The following is an 18691-nucleotide window of genomic DNA, read 5'->3' on the forward strand; positions in this document are numbered from 1 at the left end:
ATGCCAGTAGCACATTAATGGGGCTATTTATCAAACTGTTGTAAAGTAGAACTGGCTCAGTTGCCCATAGCAACCAATCAGATTCCACCTTTCATTCTTCGCAGCTCCTTTGGAAAAGGAAACGTGAAATCTGGTTGGTATGGGCAACTAAGCCGGTACTACTTTACACTAGTTTGATAAATGACTCCTTAAGTGTCCACTGAAACCATTGATTGGCTTCAGCAGTCATGTGCCAGCTGCTTATAAACAAAGACTGGGCGGATCCCTTGAGGTTCTCTGCTGGATCGGTGAGGGATTAGATAGGTGAGTATTGTTATTTTGTAACATTTGCTGCTTTTATTTTATTTTTATTTTTTTCTTGGCCCGATGACTCCTTTAAAGGACTTGTCTTATTATCCATTTGTTGCTCTTGAGAGGCGGTCTTGTTTATGAGGAGATCAGTGCACTATTCATACAGTCGCCATCTTTACTGTAATGCTTTGAGCCGCAATTGAATCAGAGTAATCCTGTGCTATAAAAACATTATATGACACTATGGTAGTGAGTGTCTTTCGATAACTTTCCATGAGCACATTGGACCGTATCCATGTTGTTGGCTCATCTATGGCAGAAGTGTAGCGGCGCTATTATTACATAATAAAACCGTAACACTGTGACATGCCTCATTAGGGTCATTGCACTGCAGACCAGAGAGTGACTCTGCTCTGTTATATAAGAAGATTTCCTGCTTCTGACAGAAATCTTCCCTTCGCACACCGTCAGCCTCCCCCCCCATGCCATTCACACGCACAAGGCAAATGATGTGTAACTTGGTATTTTCCACGTATTCTCTTCATATATCTAGGTTGAGCCGTTCAGATATAGCACCTGCAGCCCACTTGCTGACTATAGGCTTTCTGTTGAACCTTTTGACTGTAAATGCGTTGTTCTGCTATATTTAGAAATGCCTCGACTGCGCCGAGCCATAGGGAGCAGCGGCGTAGCCGAGGCCTCTCCATAACAGCAGGCCTTCAAGTGTTTAACAAACCAATTAAAAATCGAGCTGGCAAGGCGGTTAATGTTCAGGTGACAGCTATCCAGGGATAGATTCCTTGGAAATCTTGCTGCTATTGCAGTTTATTATATCCATTCTTTGTCAGCTCCAGCACGCTAAGAAAGGCTATTGCAGCTGCTAATCTAACACTTATCCATATCGCGGACAAGAATAGTAACCTCTAGGATATGCATGTGGCCTTAGTAACTACTTGCATTCCCCATGTACGGTAATTATTCTGGAGCATCTATTCTTATGACTGTAAGTTGTGCAATTCATCTATTATTCCTACTATAATAAAGGCCTAGGTGGGTGTTACCATTTGTGGGATGTCCCTGCATAGTCTGCCTGTGTCAGACTGTGTAGAGACCCACACCCCTAACTGGTAGCACCCATCTGTACCTTTACTGCAGACTGCTAGCATTTCATTCATAACTTCTACTAGAAATAATAGAGGAATGGCACTGCAAAGAGTCCTAAGAAAGGATGAAGAATTATTACAAGGGAATGAAAGTAGCTACTATAACAGACCCGTCAGGTAACAGGAAAGATCTCGCCTTCCTGCCGGATTCCCTTCTGGGTCAAAAAACTACCACAGAAACCTATATGTAAACCCACCCTTAGGGAGCATTCACAGAACTGTAGTTTCGGTATGTGTCCGATCACATTTTTTGCGGATCGCAGGTGGATACATTGATTTCTACATGGCTGCAAAAATGTAGACAGCACACGGATGTCACGTGTGTGCTGGCCGTGCCGTAAAGTATACAGTATGTTCTATTCTTGGACGTTTTTGTGAAAAAAGAATAAGCAGTTGAACAATAGGGTCCGCAGAAAGTGCTGCATGCGCATGGCCAGCATTCACGTTTTGTGGATCCGCTGTTTGTGGACCACAAAATGGATATAGTTGTGTGAATGCTCCCTTAGTGTACTAATTAAATTTACGCTCTGTTCACACCAAATTTGTGGCCTACATCAGATACGTGCCCGCAGAGCGCTGCATTCACCTCTTCCCAGTCCCCCTGTACTATTGAGCGCTTCATTAGTATTCACCCTATAAGACGCACTGACTCCGTATAAGGCAAAAAGTACGGTATATAAATTAAAGGCGATCCTTGTGTAAAATGAGAACAGACAGGCTTCTTGATGCTTGTGTTAAACTAATGTTCATACATTTTCCCCCCTCAGGTTTGTTTAAGCATACTTAATACTTGGCATGGGAGACCAGAGGAGAAATGGAATCCACAGACATCAAGTTTTTTGCAGGTATTTTTATTTTTTTCGATTTCAGTAACTCTCCTACTTGGTGCCCCTGATCCCTACAAACTGTAAATGATTATGTGAAGTCAAGCTGTGTCAGTGTGGCAGCCAATGGTTCACCTACATGACACTACTCTGAGCTGCTGGGATTAGCTATCGCGATCATGTAGCAGCACATCATTAGAACTACCTGCGGTGATGCACATAGCCATACTTCAGTATCGCCTCCGGGCTGGTGCCATCTCTAGATGTCACATAGTCATGTAGCCTGTAAACGCGAGGGATCAGAAGCGTTGGGGTAGGGACTTTTTTCCAGCATATTAGGCATTATTTTTACTTATATAGTAAGCATCCATGTTACTGTGGATTCTAAAAGAGCATCACAATAACACTTTTTTGTATATTTCTCACATTTATTTATTTTTTACATGTTTTAGTTATGCACTGACTAAGTGAAAGCCAACAGGACACAAAGTATAAATGTGATCAATTATAATGTGTAAATGCTTTACGCTGCAGAAGAAATTGGGCCCAAAAGCATAATTTGTCAGCCATTGCTCTTCCCTCATCTTAATAGCATTTGTCTATCATGCTGGAACCTACAGCTGTCTATCCAGCAATCTGCTCATAACGATGACTTATACTCTTCCCCAAGCAGTCTGGGCTAAGAGCTTATGGTTTCAGCTGTCTTATTCCAGTATGGAATCCTTTGGTAAACCAGAGTAAGGCTACTTTTACACTGGCGTTTTGGCTTTCCATTTGTGAGATCCGTTCAGGGCTCTCACAAGTGGTCCAAAACGGATCAGTTTTGTCCTAATGCATTCTGAATGGCTAAGGATCCGAATGCATCAGTTTGGCTCCGTTCAGTCACCATTCCACTCTGGAGGCAGACACCAAAACGCTGCCTGCAGAGTTTTGGTGTCCGTCTGATGAAACTGAGCCAAACGGATCCGTTCTGACACAATGTAAGTCAATGGGACGGATCAGTTTTCTATGACACAATCTGGCACAATTGAAAACGGATCTATCCTCCATTGACTTTCAATGGTGCTCAAGACGGATCCGTCTTGGCTATATTACAGATACTACAAACGGATCCGTTCTGAGCGGATGCAGACGGTTGTATTATCTGAACGGATCAGTCTGTGCAGATCCATGACTGATCCGCACCAAATGAGTGTGAAAGTAGCCTTAGAATTGCATTCCCATACTTTTTACATATTTCTGCCAGCATGTCTGAGCAGGCAGCGATGGTGTCTGCAGTGCTGTTTAAAGGACCACTAAACTCTAGTTTTCCTTGAAACAACACTCTTGTGTAACATGCTGGAGAAGTAGTCGCTACCTCATAATTTCAGTCTGCTTAGTCCCCTGTAAATCGGGCAGTTGGGGACATTCTTGCTGTCGCCTCGTCAAAATGTATCTGCCGTCTGAAAAGGAGAAACCTCTTCTATACGAGTCTCGTGGGGCATCCATTGTTATTATTTGATAGTATTTGGATTGAGCTATAGCGATAATGACATCTCCGTTCATCATGGTCAAAGTGCTCGTCTTCCATCTGAACTGTCAGCAGGAGCCAGGACTTTATTAAGGCTACTTTCACATCTGCGTTTTTGCAAGAACCGTCATAATACAACCGCCTGCATCAGTTATGAACGGATCCGGTTGCGTTATCTCTAAAGTAGCCAAGACAGATCAGTCTCTAAAACCATTGTAAGACAATGGGGGACGGATTCATCTCTATTGACTTACATTGAGTCATGATGGATCCGTCTTGCTCCGCATCCCAGGACGCACTCAAACACACTGCTTGCCGCGCTTGTGTGCGCATCATGGGAACGCAATGAAACAGAACGGGGTGCATTCCGTTCTGTTCAGTTTTGTCCTCACTTACAATGAATGGGGACAAAACTGAAGAGTTTTCCCCCTCTATTGAGATGCTGTGACCGATCTCAATAACGTAAAGGGAAAGCGCAGATGTAAAAGTAGCCTAAAATGGTCAGGCAAAGCAATTGTCACATGTTTTAACACCCTTCCAGCTAGAGAGCAGTGGAAGACCTGCCACCTTTCCCCAGACCTATTGCTGTCATAGGTGAGCTGATGTAAGCTGTGATGGATGAGACAGTAGATAATTTCAAGTATCCCCCATGAAAAATTACTAAAATATTCATGCACATAAGATTTTTAAAATGTTAAAGGGAATCTGTCACCAGTTTTATGGTGTCCTAACTAAGGGCAACATAAATAAGTGACTGATTCTCTTAGCAAAATGCTGGGTCACTTTCTTTAATTGACCCAGTCAATCTGCCAACATCTTGTATTGAAATGCTCCAGCTGATAATGATGAGTCCTGAATATTCATGAGCTCCTGACTCTCCCCGCCTACCTGCTGCTGATTGACCATAATTTTCCATATGAATCAGCAGCAGGTGGGCAGGGGAGTGGCTATAGCTCTGAATTAAAAGAACGCTGGACTCACTGACATCATGCTGGACTCAAATCAGCTCATTAGCATGCGGCATGTGGCATCTCTGTGTGTATATTGTGAGGTAACCATCTGTCACACCAGTAAGTGAATACATCTAAGGCACTTTTTAGTAGTTAATGATTGTATATAATTAGATTATAATCAAATATCCACATGACAGGTTCCCTTTAAGTCTGTGTCTGTATCTTTCCCATTCTCTTGGTATGGTACTGTCCTCCATGTGTCCATCTGCTACTATTGCAGTAAAAGCTGATCTTTCCTTGTTTTGCAGGTATTGGTGTCTGTCCAGTCCCTCATCCTTGTATCTGAACCATATTTTAATGAGCCAGGATATGAGAGATCAAGAGGAACACCAAGTGGCACACAGAGCTCCAGAGAATATGATGGGAATATCCGACAGGCCACAGTCAAGTGGGCCATGCTAGAACAAATTAGGAATCCTTCACCATGTTTTAAAGAGGTAACTTTCCAATGGCTCATGTACCTAGTTGTCATTAAGGCTGGCCATACATGAGATACCTGATGGTCCAACACTTTCAGCCTTCAGCTGTCCGCTCCGATCCCCTCACATACAATCCTGCTCAGTTCAGCATTAAAAACTGTTCTGATCTGCTGCCCAGAGACAATGGGAACATTATTAGTACTGGGAGCCACTAGTGGGGGCATTTGCTATACGGGAGGGCATTAATAATTCTAGGGGGCACTATGGGGGAAATTATTCATACTGGCGGGTGCTATGGGGGGGGGTCCATGTGATGTCCAGGGGCACTATGGGGAGCATTATGTATACTGTGGGGGCACTGTGAGGGTTAAGATGTTTAAAAAAAAAAAAAAAAGCCAATGAAATTTATCAGTTTTTAATGGCCGTTAAAAGTGGATACAGCCAGAAAATGGATGCACGCGTGGATGCTAAATCGCCATGAAAAGCAGTGTGTCCATTGTTAAAGGGCGTGTGGATGTAGCTTTTCCTCTCCCCATTGAGCACTCCCAGCACGCATGCATAAGAGGACGTTGGAAAATGGGTATCTATGTTGTATGGCCAGCTTTAGCATATGAAACTATGAATGGACTGTGGGTACGTCATTCAGGTGGGCCCCTGAAGCAGCGTACACTTTCTTTAAAATCTGTTGCCATTTTAGCCTGGATTCCTGATTATGGACCCATAAAATGGGCTTTGCGGTAATGTGCTTTAAAAATAGACTTCTGCAGTATTACGTGACCTTAAAGGTTAACGCAATCAAGACTGAATTAGCAGAACCGAATCCCGTATAGCCCCAAGCCTCTGCAGCGCAATTGACTCCCCGGAGTAGTTTCATGGTGGTAGAGGCGGCAAGAGAACATTTGGAGCCAGTAGCACTTAGCGGATAATGAGGTGTGGATGCGCTGAAAAGATTACAAAGTAGTGTCTTGTAATGCCGCCCTGTGTCTGTTGTCAGCATGTAAATGAGGAGTGAGGAGGCCAGCGCAGTCGAGTCAGTCTGTTTTGTTGCCATCTGTACTGCCGATTGTCTTAATAACTTGTACAAGTGCGGCTGACACCCGGCCGCTCCCTTAGAAAGGTGGAGGAGTGAGATAAATCCAGATGGATATAGCCTGGTGGTAAGGCAATTGCTCACTGCGAGCAGATAATGACTTTTACAAAGTGCTTGTCTCTCCAGCTGCCTGCCTCTGTGAACTGGATTTGATGGGAATACATCTTGCTGAACGCAGAACCATAGGCTTCACGAGTCAGACATTAAATTACACTACATTTCCCAAAGGAAATATTCTTTGACTGTTGGATAACAATTTTATTTCACAAATAAATTTGTCGTTTTTTTGTGAAAATTCATATATTCCGAATGAAAGGAACGCTGTTCTTTTCTCTTTTACTACATGCAGTCACATTTTATCGTCTCCTTGAGTTCCTTAGCTGACATCTTTATATGCACCGGTGTGCAGTCAAAGACAATGATCTGCAAAATGACTTTTCCTAATGACGGAAGAGTGATGATTCAGATCCAGAAATACAGTTTATTTGAATTACAATATATAAATCTTTACCGCATTGTAGTCAAGGCGTGCGTAGCTTATAGGAATGTGATGGCGAATAAAGAGTAAATCACAAAGGCTAATTGTTTTCCTCCGGTTTGGAGCTTGTTTAAGTATTGTATTAGGGGATTGCCTTATGAGCTATTTAGAAATAGAAATTCCCACGGAGGGCAATGTCTGGAGGAAGGTTGTGTGTTTTCTTCAGATGGTTTTGTTTTCTCCTGCGTTACATTGAAGCTCCTGGACCCCATTCAAAATCTGTGACAGGCTGCCGTATGCAATTTATGATACTGATGTCTTATGTGGCAGATGGGCCTTTGGTCCCCCTCTGGCGCAAGGACCTGGGTGCAACAAAATTTCCCTGGCGAGCTGGATTGAGAACAGGGAATGATGTGAATGGACTGATGATCTTTGTATAGCGCTACAGACTCTGTTGGCACTGTATAAGTACCGGTACAATGGAAATTCCTACTTTTACAAGTTGTTGGGGTAGAGTCCGGAGGCCACATACACATTAGGTCAGGTATGCACAATCTTTTCTGAACCAATCCTAAGGACCTCGATAAGACTTAAGGGTTGTGCTAAGTTTTCAAGTTATCCCTTATCCACAGGATAGGGGATAACTAATTGATTGGTATGGGTTCCAACTGTTGGGACTCCCACCGATCCTGAAAACGGGGGTCCTGTTTCCCCATCCCGATGGAGTGGCAGGTTGAACATGTGCCCTAGCACTCAATTCTATATGGGACTTCCGGAGATGGCGAGTAATTGAAAATGTGAAACAACCGTTTAAAAAGCTATGGACACATTTTGGGAGTTAATTTTTTGTTTTTGTATACTCTTTTTGGGCTTAAAAACATTTTTGCGCAGATGCACAGTTTCAGTGGTTCTGCAGACTAGCAGGCTCTCTTGAGTCATACTGAATCCACCAACTAAACTACTGTCAACTCGATCTGTAGCTCTTATTTCTGAACTCCTGACACATCCCAAACAATCATCTAAGCTAAATTCTTATGAAACCAAGACCCCAGAATGTCCATAGCCTTTAAAGGCACATTATCAGACATTTATGGTATATGAAAAATGTTACATAAATATCTCCTATATGTAGGTTTCACTTCCAGGACTACCACTAGTTGGAAAGGAGGAGGCCATGCAAGCATCTGTCTGTCCCTGTTATCTCAGAGCCTAGAGTTTCACAACTTCCATACAGTGGAGAGAACTAGATCCATAGAAAGCCACCACTAAATTATATACTCATTTTCTGGGGTACCAAACAGCAACTGAGATCCCATTTTCCTGATGTATGGAGGACCCAGAGTAGTTGCATGGTAGACTATTAGCATTGGATTATCCCTGCTCTTGTGTGTGTGCCCTCCTCATCTCTCTGACAGGGAAACTACCGTACATGTGGGCAGCCAGATAGGCCGATAGGCTTTGCTATGTCCAGATGCAGGTCACACAAAATGGCGTTGGTCCTAATGTGGCCCCCAGGCAGCAGGTTGTGCACCAACGTTAATGTGCTCGTCCTGCTTATGGGTGCCTATATCTATCTCCAGTCAGACCAATATTCTAACTTGGTGTGTGTAAAATGACCATTTGATCTGTTTCTTCTGCCAGGAAACTGATCTGACATGTAAAAAGTGGTTTGCCAATCACAATAGGTTATAGTGTGTAAATGGATCCGTTATATGGAGCAGAACAGTTTCATTTACGAGCCGATCATAACAGATTGGGTAAATGGGAATTGGTTCTACCTGCGTGTGTAAACCTGCCAGCCCCGACCAAGTTGTCGTCTATATGCTCGGCCGGAAATCTGTGCATGGAAACCCAGTTTAGGCTAATTTCACATAATGCGCACAGTAATCCGGAAAACAACATCCTGCCAGAGTCCTCCAGATCCAGCATAGCCAGATAGTGCTATGTGCCCACCGGACTCTATAGACCAGTGGTCCCCAACCTTTATTTCACCAAGGACCAGTTTCATGCAGGACAATTTTCCCAGGGACCGAGTGGGGTGGAGGGGTTCTGCGGGTGGGCGGGGCTTAAGGGGGTGCTGGTCGGAGCTGACTGATTCACGCGCATAACAAAACACAAGGTGCATATTAAAATATATAACTATGGGGTTAATGGCATCAGGTACATGCTGGAGTAACTTGCTGTTAATGAGGCACATTGTTTTGGACCTGCATGTGCCTCACATTAATAGTAAGTAACCTCATCATGTGTACCTCACATTAATGGTTAACCCAATGTTGCCTATTATTTGATGAGGTGCTTGGGGGCCACTTACTTTTAATGTGAGGTATATGGGGGTACTAATGTAATAGCACCATCTACCTCAGATTAATAATAGGTGACCCCATCTTCTCAAATTATGGCTACTGGCAACATTGTGGTTAATGAGTCACATTAACCCCAAGTGTTGCTGGCTGCCTGATGCATGTTTTTTGTCTGCCCTTATTTTGAGGCAGGCTAATAATCTTGCAGGGTGTGGGCCGGGTACCTGCTCCAGCTGCTTTTCAGAGCACTAATGGCTGGGGACTGGAGAACACAAGACTCAGGCGGAGGAGGCTGCCGCTGCTGCCGTTCGCCAAGCACTCTAGCTGAGAGAGCGCAGCGGTTAACCCTCCCCCGTCCCCCCTCCTACTTTAATATTAGCCACACATTCATTGGTGGCAGTGGTGCGGGCAGCGTCAGAGCCTGTTCATTTTATTGGGCTCTGCGGCGGCCGCGTCATGGGAGGGAGGGATTCCCTCTCTTTCTCCACTGACTCTGGCCACTCTGTGTGTGTCGGGCGTGCATGCGCCTGGCGTCTCCTCTCTGCGGCTCGGCAAACAATCTTCCAGGTCCTGGGCCGCGGGACGGCGGTTGGGGACCGCTGCGGTATAGACTATAATGGGATCAGGCTGCTCCCCGGCATACATGCTGGGATTCGTCTGGAAACCAGATCCCTGCTGGTTCCCTTTAAAGTCAATGGGTGGTGAACAGCCGTACCTGGAGAACTCTGGCAGGCTGTTCCTCTCCCGGATTCTTTAGAGCATGTGTGAGACTAGCCGTAATGTAGATTAATATGAAGAAATAAGTATGCTCTGTGCTGCTTCACGCAATATATGTAAATGTGGTAGGGAACATAAGATTTGTTGCATGTGAGGGGCATACCCCAGCTGCTGTACGGCATGTTCTTTTAGCTCCCGATTCTAATTAAGATAACGGGGCTGTGTTTTTATTTATGGGCTCTGCCTATAATAAATGTTAGTAATTATGCCGCAACCAAAGTTAGTTTGACACTAGCAATACATTTTCCAGGGCAATTTCACATGTCTAATTGAGTGTAAAGGTGCATGAGTGTCAGGATTCCCGGGTTTATATCTTCCCTGAGGTATAATTGATAACTTCTTGCCCCTCTTCCAAGAAAGAGCTCGACCAAGAAAATTGAAATATGAAATATTGCGGCCCTGGTTCAAAAATAAAATGGGACGTTAAACTTGTTAGACACAGTATGACCAGCCAGGGGAAAGTAGTAACTTTCTCACTTCACGCCGCTTGTCAAAGAGGGGGAAAAGAATGAGGACTGATTTATAATCCGCCAACATAAATGTTGGCTAATTGGAGTAATTTCTGCTGAACTTATTAGTGGCTTGCATATTTCTCTATAATGGGGAGCGAGAATGACTTATCACTAGCATAACAATTAGCGGAAAATAGTTCAGAGCAGTGGGGTGAACCTGATACATAATTACATCCTAATCACTGCCAATAAAATCTAATGAAGAGGATCCTTAGCAAATAATACAATGTGTTCCTGAATCTGGAGACTGGTCAGGATTGATATGATCTTACCCTTATCAAGTCAGCCAATGGAGAGATCTTATTTGTTTTTTAGTGTTTTTTGTTTTGTTTTTGTTTTTTCCTTTATACTGTGTGTAGAAAGGGTTAATATTGTACTTCAGGATTATTTGATAAATGCGCACAATTTAAAAGCTGTTCCTTGCTGTGGACGATTTTGTAGAGGGGCCTCCCAGGATTAAGGGTACTTTCATACTTGGGGCAGGACGGATCCGACAGGCTATTCACGCAGCTCTGTCCCCATTGACTATAATGGGGACGGGGGCGGCGCTCTGGCGCAGTACGGCAGTGCGCGGCGGAAGGCCACCGGACTAAGGGTACTTTCACACTTGCGGCAGGACGGATCCGACAGGCTGTCCACCCTGTCGGATCCATCCTTCCGCTATTTTGCCGGACCGCCGCTCCGTCCCCATTGACTATAATGGGGACGGGGCGGCGCAGTTCGTGGTCTGAGGCCGCCGGACTAAAAAGTCGGACATGCAGGACTTTTAGTCCGGCGGCCTTTCGCTGTGCACTGCCTTACTGTGCCGGAGCGGCGGCACGGCGAAATAGCGGAAGGACGGATCAGACAGGGTGAACAGCCTGTCGGATCCGTCCTGACGCAAGTGTGAAAGTACCCTAAGCTGATCACAGGATGCCTTGCTCCTCTGATCCTCAGTCTTTGACCAGCTTTGTTATTGGAGGGAGCGCTGCAGCAGCTGTTCGGTTTTTCTGCAGCACCATCACAGGAGGGACGTCAGTGGGCTGTCGGTGTGATAGGTGGACATGTGCTGATGTTCTTTCTAGGCAGTCACCATTCAGAACTATAAAACCAAAATTCATCTGCACTCTGCAAAACGTTGAATATATAGGTTGTAAATGTTCTAATGCTATAGACACTACATACATGAATATGAGGTACTTGGCAATTATATTTTAATTTGTGCCCATCCACCATGTCAAGGTGACACCATTTAGATGGAACCCACTCTATAATGACTTAATTCCCAGAATCATTTGAGGCCTGTTGGCACAAGGAGGAGTCTTTATGCTCCGGAAAACCCCTTTAACTCCACAATGGCACCATGCCGTAAAAATACAGCATAGGAAGTATTGTGTTCCTGCACCATCCTGTTCGTTCATGGCAGAGGTTCGGGAACTGAGCAGCCTGCATCAGCAGCGTGTATCGGCTGTAACATACAACTGACTGCCTGCTGCAACGGCCATGAGTTCTAGCGTTGATCCCAGCGGTTTAACCCCATAAATGCTGTTGTCTATAGCCATGTAAGGGGTTTACAGAGGAAGAGCGCTCCCTCTCTACTCCATCGGGCCCTCTGCGATGAGATCATAGGATCCCAGAGGCAGGGTCTGGTAGGCTGTTTCAGTAAAAGGCTTCACTGCAGCTTTATATTAATTCCTTTAAAGATGTAGTTTCCAGGGGTGTTATGTTTTAGCACAGGGGTGGCCAACCTGCGGCTCTTGAGCCACATGCGGCTCTTTGCTTCTTCAAGTGAGGCTCCAGCTGTGGAGACGGGAAGCAGTCAGGCCGGCTCACTCTCCACCCCATGCTCAGATCTCTTTTCCTGATTGGGCACTGTTGCTACTTTGCAGCTCCGGTTCACTCTCCAGTAGATCCTGATGCACACAGTGTGAGAACGTAGTACGTGGGGACACGCACTATAACCTGACTTGCTCATCGGGTCACAGTGGAGAGCGTGTCAGACCTGCAGAGTAGCAGGTGCCCAGTGCCTGATCAGGAGAGGGAAGAGATGTTTTTTAAATTATAGAACTGAGCATGGGGGGTCTGATCTTAGCATGGGAGGTTCTGATCTGAGCATGGGGGTCTGATCTTAGCATGGGAGGTTCTGATCTGAGCATGGGGGGGGGGGGGGGGTCCTGATCTGGACAATGGGGTCTGATCTGAGCATGAGTGGGACGATCGGAGCATGAGGGTTCCGATTTGAGCATGGGGGCAGATCTGAGCATGGGGGTCTTGTTTGAGCATGGGTTGGTCAGGTATGATCATGGGGGGTCAGATCTGAGCATGGGGGGCGGTGGAGAAATCTGAGCACTGGGGGTCTGACACAGTCTGATTTGTGTTGCCTGATCCGAGCAGTGGGGGTCTGATTTGGAGGTCTGATGAGGTTTAGGGATCTTATTGTAGGTCAGATTAGGATTGGGGATCTGATTTAGGAGTCTGATCTGAGGTCTGGAAAATATATTTATTGTATTTTTCTCTTCTAATGAAAAATTAAATATTTTAGCAGACCTCAGATCGGATGATTTTCTTTGTGAAAAACTAGGTGCATCTTGTAGGGCGAAAAATACGGTGACTCGTGTGTAATTGTATAGCTTGTGGCTCCTGGTAGTCATATGTTGTTGTTTTTTGGCTCTTTGTGTATGTAAGGTTGGCCACCCCTGTTTTAGCACATTAAGGCCTCTGCAGAAATTCTGCCTGAAAAAAGTCCAAAAAATTGGAGACCCCAAAATCCACAAGCGCAGCGGTTTTCTTCTGGCCGATTCTTGGCATATTTCTTACAGGTGGGTTAATTGCTGTATAATAAAAGTAAATAACTGATGTCTTTTTGGACATGTGGTAGACTATCTAGGCAAGCAGGCCTATAGTGCATATTATATGGAGGAATGTATGTGCTAAGAGACACGCCAAGGATTTCATATAAAGGACAACATCTGTATAAAGTTTATGGGCATGTTCTCCTGTGTTAGTATAGGATGATGAATTGGCTTCTTATGAATTTGGCCCCGTCGAGCATCTGTCTACTTGTTCCTGAGATTGGAAAATTAGATTCCTGTTCCCATAGGAAATCCCCTTAGAAACGGATTTCTGTCTGCACTGCTCTACCACATCAAATCACATACGTTTCCCATAACATAGATTCCTGCTGTGATCTATATTCTAAATACAGATATAGAATTGTGACATGCCTGGTCATCTCAAGGGTACGCATGCACTGCATTAATACACAATACTAAGGCAACAGTCCATTTAGGCCATGATGAGCAGTAAATTCTTTCTTCCCCGCAGAGTGCGCCAAGTCTTATGGCTTTCTCCACAGACAAGATGAGGCTGAGCTCACAGATATTTACTCATTCCCTTTATCCTGCTTCCCGCAATCACATAACCCTTCTATTTTACTTGTCTTGTCAGCTCTGACTTTGAAAAGGGCACACATTTATTCCAGGGATCTAAAAATAAGTAGTCTCTCTGCTGATTTATGTCTAGAATAATTATAAGGGTCACTACTCCGCATTACATTCAGACATGCCTTTCTGTTTTATTAGTACATACAGCCAAGGAGAGAACATGTCTAGGTTTATTTCTCGGATATTTACAGGTCTGTCAGATCAGTGACAACGAGCACTTGAAACAGTATTAAGTCCTTTGTGGCAGCTAGAGATGACCCCTGGTGTACTTCATGGGAGATCACACCAGAAACAAGTTGGATGCTGGATCATCCTGAATTAGGCTGGCTGGTAATTGGCGTACTGGACTCTTAACCTTTCAGTTTCCCAAATTCTCAATTCTTCCCAATACTTAAAGCGTATATGAGTTTTCAGTAATTTGCATAATGGCTGTCCTTCTTTGTACAATCACAACTGTAAGGGAACGGGCATTTTTTGGGCTTCCCTAATTTCTTTTTCAGCCATACTTATTCCCATCCTCAGCTGCACAGCTGGATGCATTTCACTTAGAAGTGCTGGGGTTGGGGGGGGGGGGGGGGCTGGTGTTGTATCCCTTATGTGAAATCTGCCAGCATTGTACTGCTGTCACGTCCTTTCCTTTACTTCCTACTATATTTTGTTTTCAGCTCCACCGCTTAAAGAACAGATTAGGAGGGGGAAATCACACTTATGGTCCATTCACACGTCCGTGGTGTGTTGCGGACCCGCAAATTGCGGATTTGCAACACACCCGGCCGGCACACCCTATAGAAATGCCTATTCTTGTCTGCAGCTGCGGACAAGAATAGGACATGTTCTATCTTTTGCGGAGCTGCGGACCGGAAGTTCTGGGCCGAAATCCGGAAGTTCAGGGCCATGCTCCGCGGAAGCGGAGAGCACATAATGTGCTCTCCGTTTTACGTCCGGGCCCATAGAGAATGAATGGGTCCGCACCCATTCTGCAAAATTGCGGAACGGGTGCGGACCCTTTTGTGGACGTGTGAATGGGGCCTTACAGCTACACAGGAGGCTCCTCTAAGCAGTGTAGAAGCAGGATTTCAGCTAGTTCTGATATGCCCCCATTTCCTGAGAGCCGTCTTTGCTGCTAGTGGACTGCAAATTAGGTGGAAGTGAGACCCCTAGTGGCCATGACTATACAGCTTTTTTTCTGATGGATGCAGGCAGATTTTGTAAATGAAGTGATTTAGAAAAGTGCTAGTTACACCGCACTCTATTAAATTGTGTGAAAGTACAGTGACTCTAAGCCAGTGGCTATTCCTCGCTTCTTAAGTGCAGAGGGGACCTCATTATCCTGAGATGTAGGAGTCCCAGAATTGGATCCCTCAGCTATCAAAAATGTATATCATATACTGTCAGTACACCATAAATGTTTCAGACTGCAATATTCTGGTAACTTTTATTTCCTCCCTTGGGACAGTAGTACAGTCTGATTGTGGCACTTGGACATAAAAAGGTTTTAGCACCCCTGATCTAGGCTGTGTACTTTAGTCCCCTCACTGGATACCATTCCATTCCATTCCATTCTATTTTCATTTCAAAACCCCAACCCCATCTTCTGCTATCTAGATAGCTGGTGGAATCCTGTTTGTCTCCTCTTTCATTTCTGCATGGGAAATACATTGCATTGCACACAATGGACTATATATGTAAAACGGAGAGCTATGCTTTGCAAGGCTCTCCACTCTTTGTAGTGAAGGGTTACCACATTACTTCCAGACGCCCTAACGGGGAATATCAAAAGCTGGTTACGTAAAATAGTCACCATGAAATTGCAAAATAATCTGTAGGCAGCAGGAAAAGCTGGTATATAGTTCTGTGGGAAAAGATCCAGTGTAACTTGTAATTCATTGATTTCATTTTCTGCCCCTTCTGGGCTGTGAAGTCAAGGAGGTGGCCCGGTCAGTGATTGACAGCTCTCGGTATACACAGACAGAGGGAAGGCTGTCAGTCACTGATAGGACCGCTTCCTGGACTTCAAAGCCCAGAATGAGCAGGAATTGAAATAGATGACAAGTTTTACTAAATCTTTTCCCACAAATATGTGTGTATATATATGTGTGTGTGTGTGTGTGTACATATATATATATATATATCAGCTCAGCTCTACAACGTGCTGCTTAGACACCATATTCAACATGACAGGTTCCCTTTAATAACTACATTTTGTCGTGAGAACTTGTATGAACCTGGAATTTCTTTTAGGAAGAACTCCAGATTTAGCAAAAACGTAAAGGATAGAAAAGAGTGCCTCCTTTACACCTGGAGGTAGTGAGATATATGCACTGCATCCATAGCATGGTGCTGACAACAGAGAGTACATTTCCATATGTTCCTGAGCAGAAGTGACATGCCTAATACAAGAAGAAGAAACGGCACACATGATCTCCAGCCATTGGGGATGCAGATTGTTTCCCTTCCTCTCGCTCAATAGCTTTTCTATTCCAGTCATGTTCCTGTTGTGTGTCGGAGCAGAGGTTGCAGTGTTTTTCAATGTCCCAGGTTAATGGGATGGTTTTTGTGACACCATCTTCAGCCTTCCTGCCAGAGACACTTTCCAGTGGAATAGATTTTCATTTTTATCTCTTCCCTTATCCTTCTCGTAAAATTAAGCCGCACGCCATTAATTATAGCAGCATTTGTGTCATGGTTTCCCTTTGAACCGTCAGTTTGTGTCAAGGGTGAAGAGCCGAGAGTCTGTTCTTTCCGTAAACAAGTATCCCACAGCTTTAATTGGTACTCCGGTGGCAAAACGAGACGCTAAGGTGACTGCCGACTGCTCAGACTATTCCCATTTTATTGTGAGCTCCTAAAGAGGAAATTATAGTGTCCCTATGGTTTCCTTATTATACATTCAGGAGTGCGAGGGATTGGCATTTTTCTGGTAGGTGTAGTGATAATGGCATTTATCCTGCAGGTATACCCAATAAGTGATGGTTGTTTTACCTATGTATCTCAGTGATTTGTGAGAAGCTCCTCCGTTTATACTGCATGCACTGGACTTTTAGGGGGATCCCACATGTGGTGGGACTGGACTTTGGCCTTTACAGAAAGACAATAACTAGTCTTGACGTTGTCTTTGCTGGAAATGTTGGATCGGTTGACAGGTTTTGGTACGGTGTGATCAGATAGAACTAATAGTATTTTCTTCCACGTTGCAGGTGATTCATAAACACTTTTACTTGAAGCGAGCAGAAATCATGGCCCAGTGTGAAGACTGGATAGTAGACATTCAGCAGTTCAGCAGTGACAAACGTGTCGGCAGGACCATGTCCCACCATGCAGCAGCATTAAAGGTAAGTTGTTTGAAGCAATGGCACTAGCTCATTGATATCTATGTCAGAAGTATAGGGGATATCCATCGGACTGGAGTAAGTATCAATGTCTGTTACATTGAGCAACCAGATGCAAAACCCTTCAGACTTGTAGCTGTTCAAGTGAATTTACATGTAGGACTTGTCTAAGTCATTCCTAGAATCTTCACTTGCATGATCAGCACGTCCTATCACCTGTCGATGCCAGGAGGTCCCTGGAGCACCGTAGAGCAAATTTAGCCTTCACAGTGACTTCCCTGCTTTGTGGCTCTGGAGACAAATTATTACAATGACATGCTGACCATACTTTTCCTTGTGCTTTGTGTACAGCGGCATACGGCTCAGCTCCGAGAAGAGCTCTTAAAGCTCCAGTGCCCTGAAGGCTTGGACCCAGACGCTGATGAGTCTACAGAAAAATGCCTTGCCACAGCAAGCTGCGAGGAGGCTTCACTGCACGAACAGGTCAAACCCAGCAGCAGTAAAGACATCCCTGGTGACTTCAAATTCTGAGCAGCTTTGGCATGGACTTTTACACACAGGCTTTGAAGCACAGCCAAATATGTCCATATTTGTATGTAAGAAGCTAATTATGTAATAGTTAATGAAGCTAAGACTATTCTATGCCCTTAAGGTTATACAGATTAATTCAAGATGATCTTTTACCTGTAAAAGAGTGTAAACTTTTTTTGTGCTTTTATTTTTCAATTGTGAGAACCACTGATTGGTATGTTTAGCAAATGGAAAATGGTGAAATCACTGAAATAAGGGAAATGTTCCTTACGAAAGAATGTTTACTGAATGTTTTTTGTTTTTGTTTTTTTCTTTTGTTTTTTTTACCAATAGATTGAGGGCGTTGTAACAAAGAATATATATTGGTCATTCTTATTACTACAACTATTTAAAGACTGCAAATTTTCACTGAATTTGATAGGTTTTGGCCATACCTTCATTCTCATTTTTTGATTTCTACAAAAAAAACTCCTGCATTCTTCAATAAACTTTAAACAGACCGCTACCTTCTAAGTGAATTACTGGTACATGTTTTGTTTTTTTGTTTTTTTTTAAAGAATTAATCTACAACGGAAGAGACCCTTGAACTGGAGATATGCTCTTGTTAGACTGAATTTATCACAGTCTGTTTCATTTGATGCACATTAAATAAATGGACATGGTTTTACCTTCAGTTGCTGCTCAATTCGAAATTCATCCATTGTTTTAATTTGTGTTGGAATGTGTCACCCGGTGGACATGACACATCACTGGTTTTGCGGTTGTAGGTTTGAGTAATATAGTACTTATTTGCAGTTAGCTTGTGATCAGGGACATAGGAGCATACACCGCAGACAGTCGTATTACATAATGAAAGCAAATTCATGAATCTTTAAATGGGTTTTTCACCTGGGACTTCGATGGCATATCTCCACGATATACCATGCAAGTCAGATAGGTGCTGGTCCTACCTCTGAGACCCGTCTCTAAAACGGGCCCCTGAAAGTGAACGAGAGTGCACCGTGCATGCGCGGCGTGCTCTCCATTAAT

The 18691-nt window shown here is 44.1% G+C and overlaps 1 protein-coding gene across 8 annotated transcripts in view; it reads left to right on the forward strand.

Moving 5' to 3' along the window:
- The window catches only part of BIRC6 (baculoviral IAP repeat containing 6), a 252420-nt gene extending 234085 nt beyond the window's left edge, over positions 1-18335 (forward strand). For 7 of the 8 annotated variants that reach the window (XM_044289277.1, XM_044289279.1, XM_044289280.1 and 4 more), the window contains 4 exons: positions 2222-2299; positions 5050-5238; positions 17000-17134; positions 17483-18335. In XM_044289277.1, the coding sequence (XP_044145212.1) occupies positions 2222-2299; positions 5050-5238; positions 17000-17134; positions 17483-17662 (582 nt within the window). In that variant the 3' untranslated portion in view covers positions 17663-18335. Of the gene's footprint in view, positions 1-2221; positions 2300-5041; positions 5239-16999; positions 17135-17482 lie in introns of those variants that run through there. The other variant, XM_044289287.1, reaches the window with a different exon arrangement.
- Positions 18336-18691: the final 356 nt, after the last annotated feature.

Source organism: Bufo gargarizans, chromosome 4 (assembly GCF_014858855.1).
Source record: "Bufo gargarizans isolate SCDJY-AF-19 chromosome 4, ASM1485885v1, whole genome shotgun sequence".
NCBI lineage: Eukaryota > Metazoa > Chordata > Amphibia > Anura > Bufonidae > Bufo > Bufo gargarizans.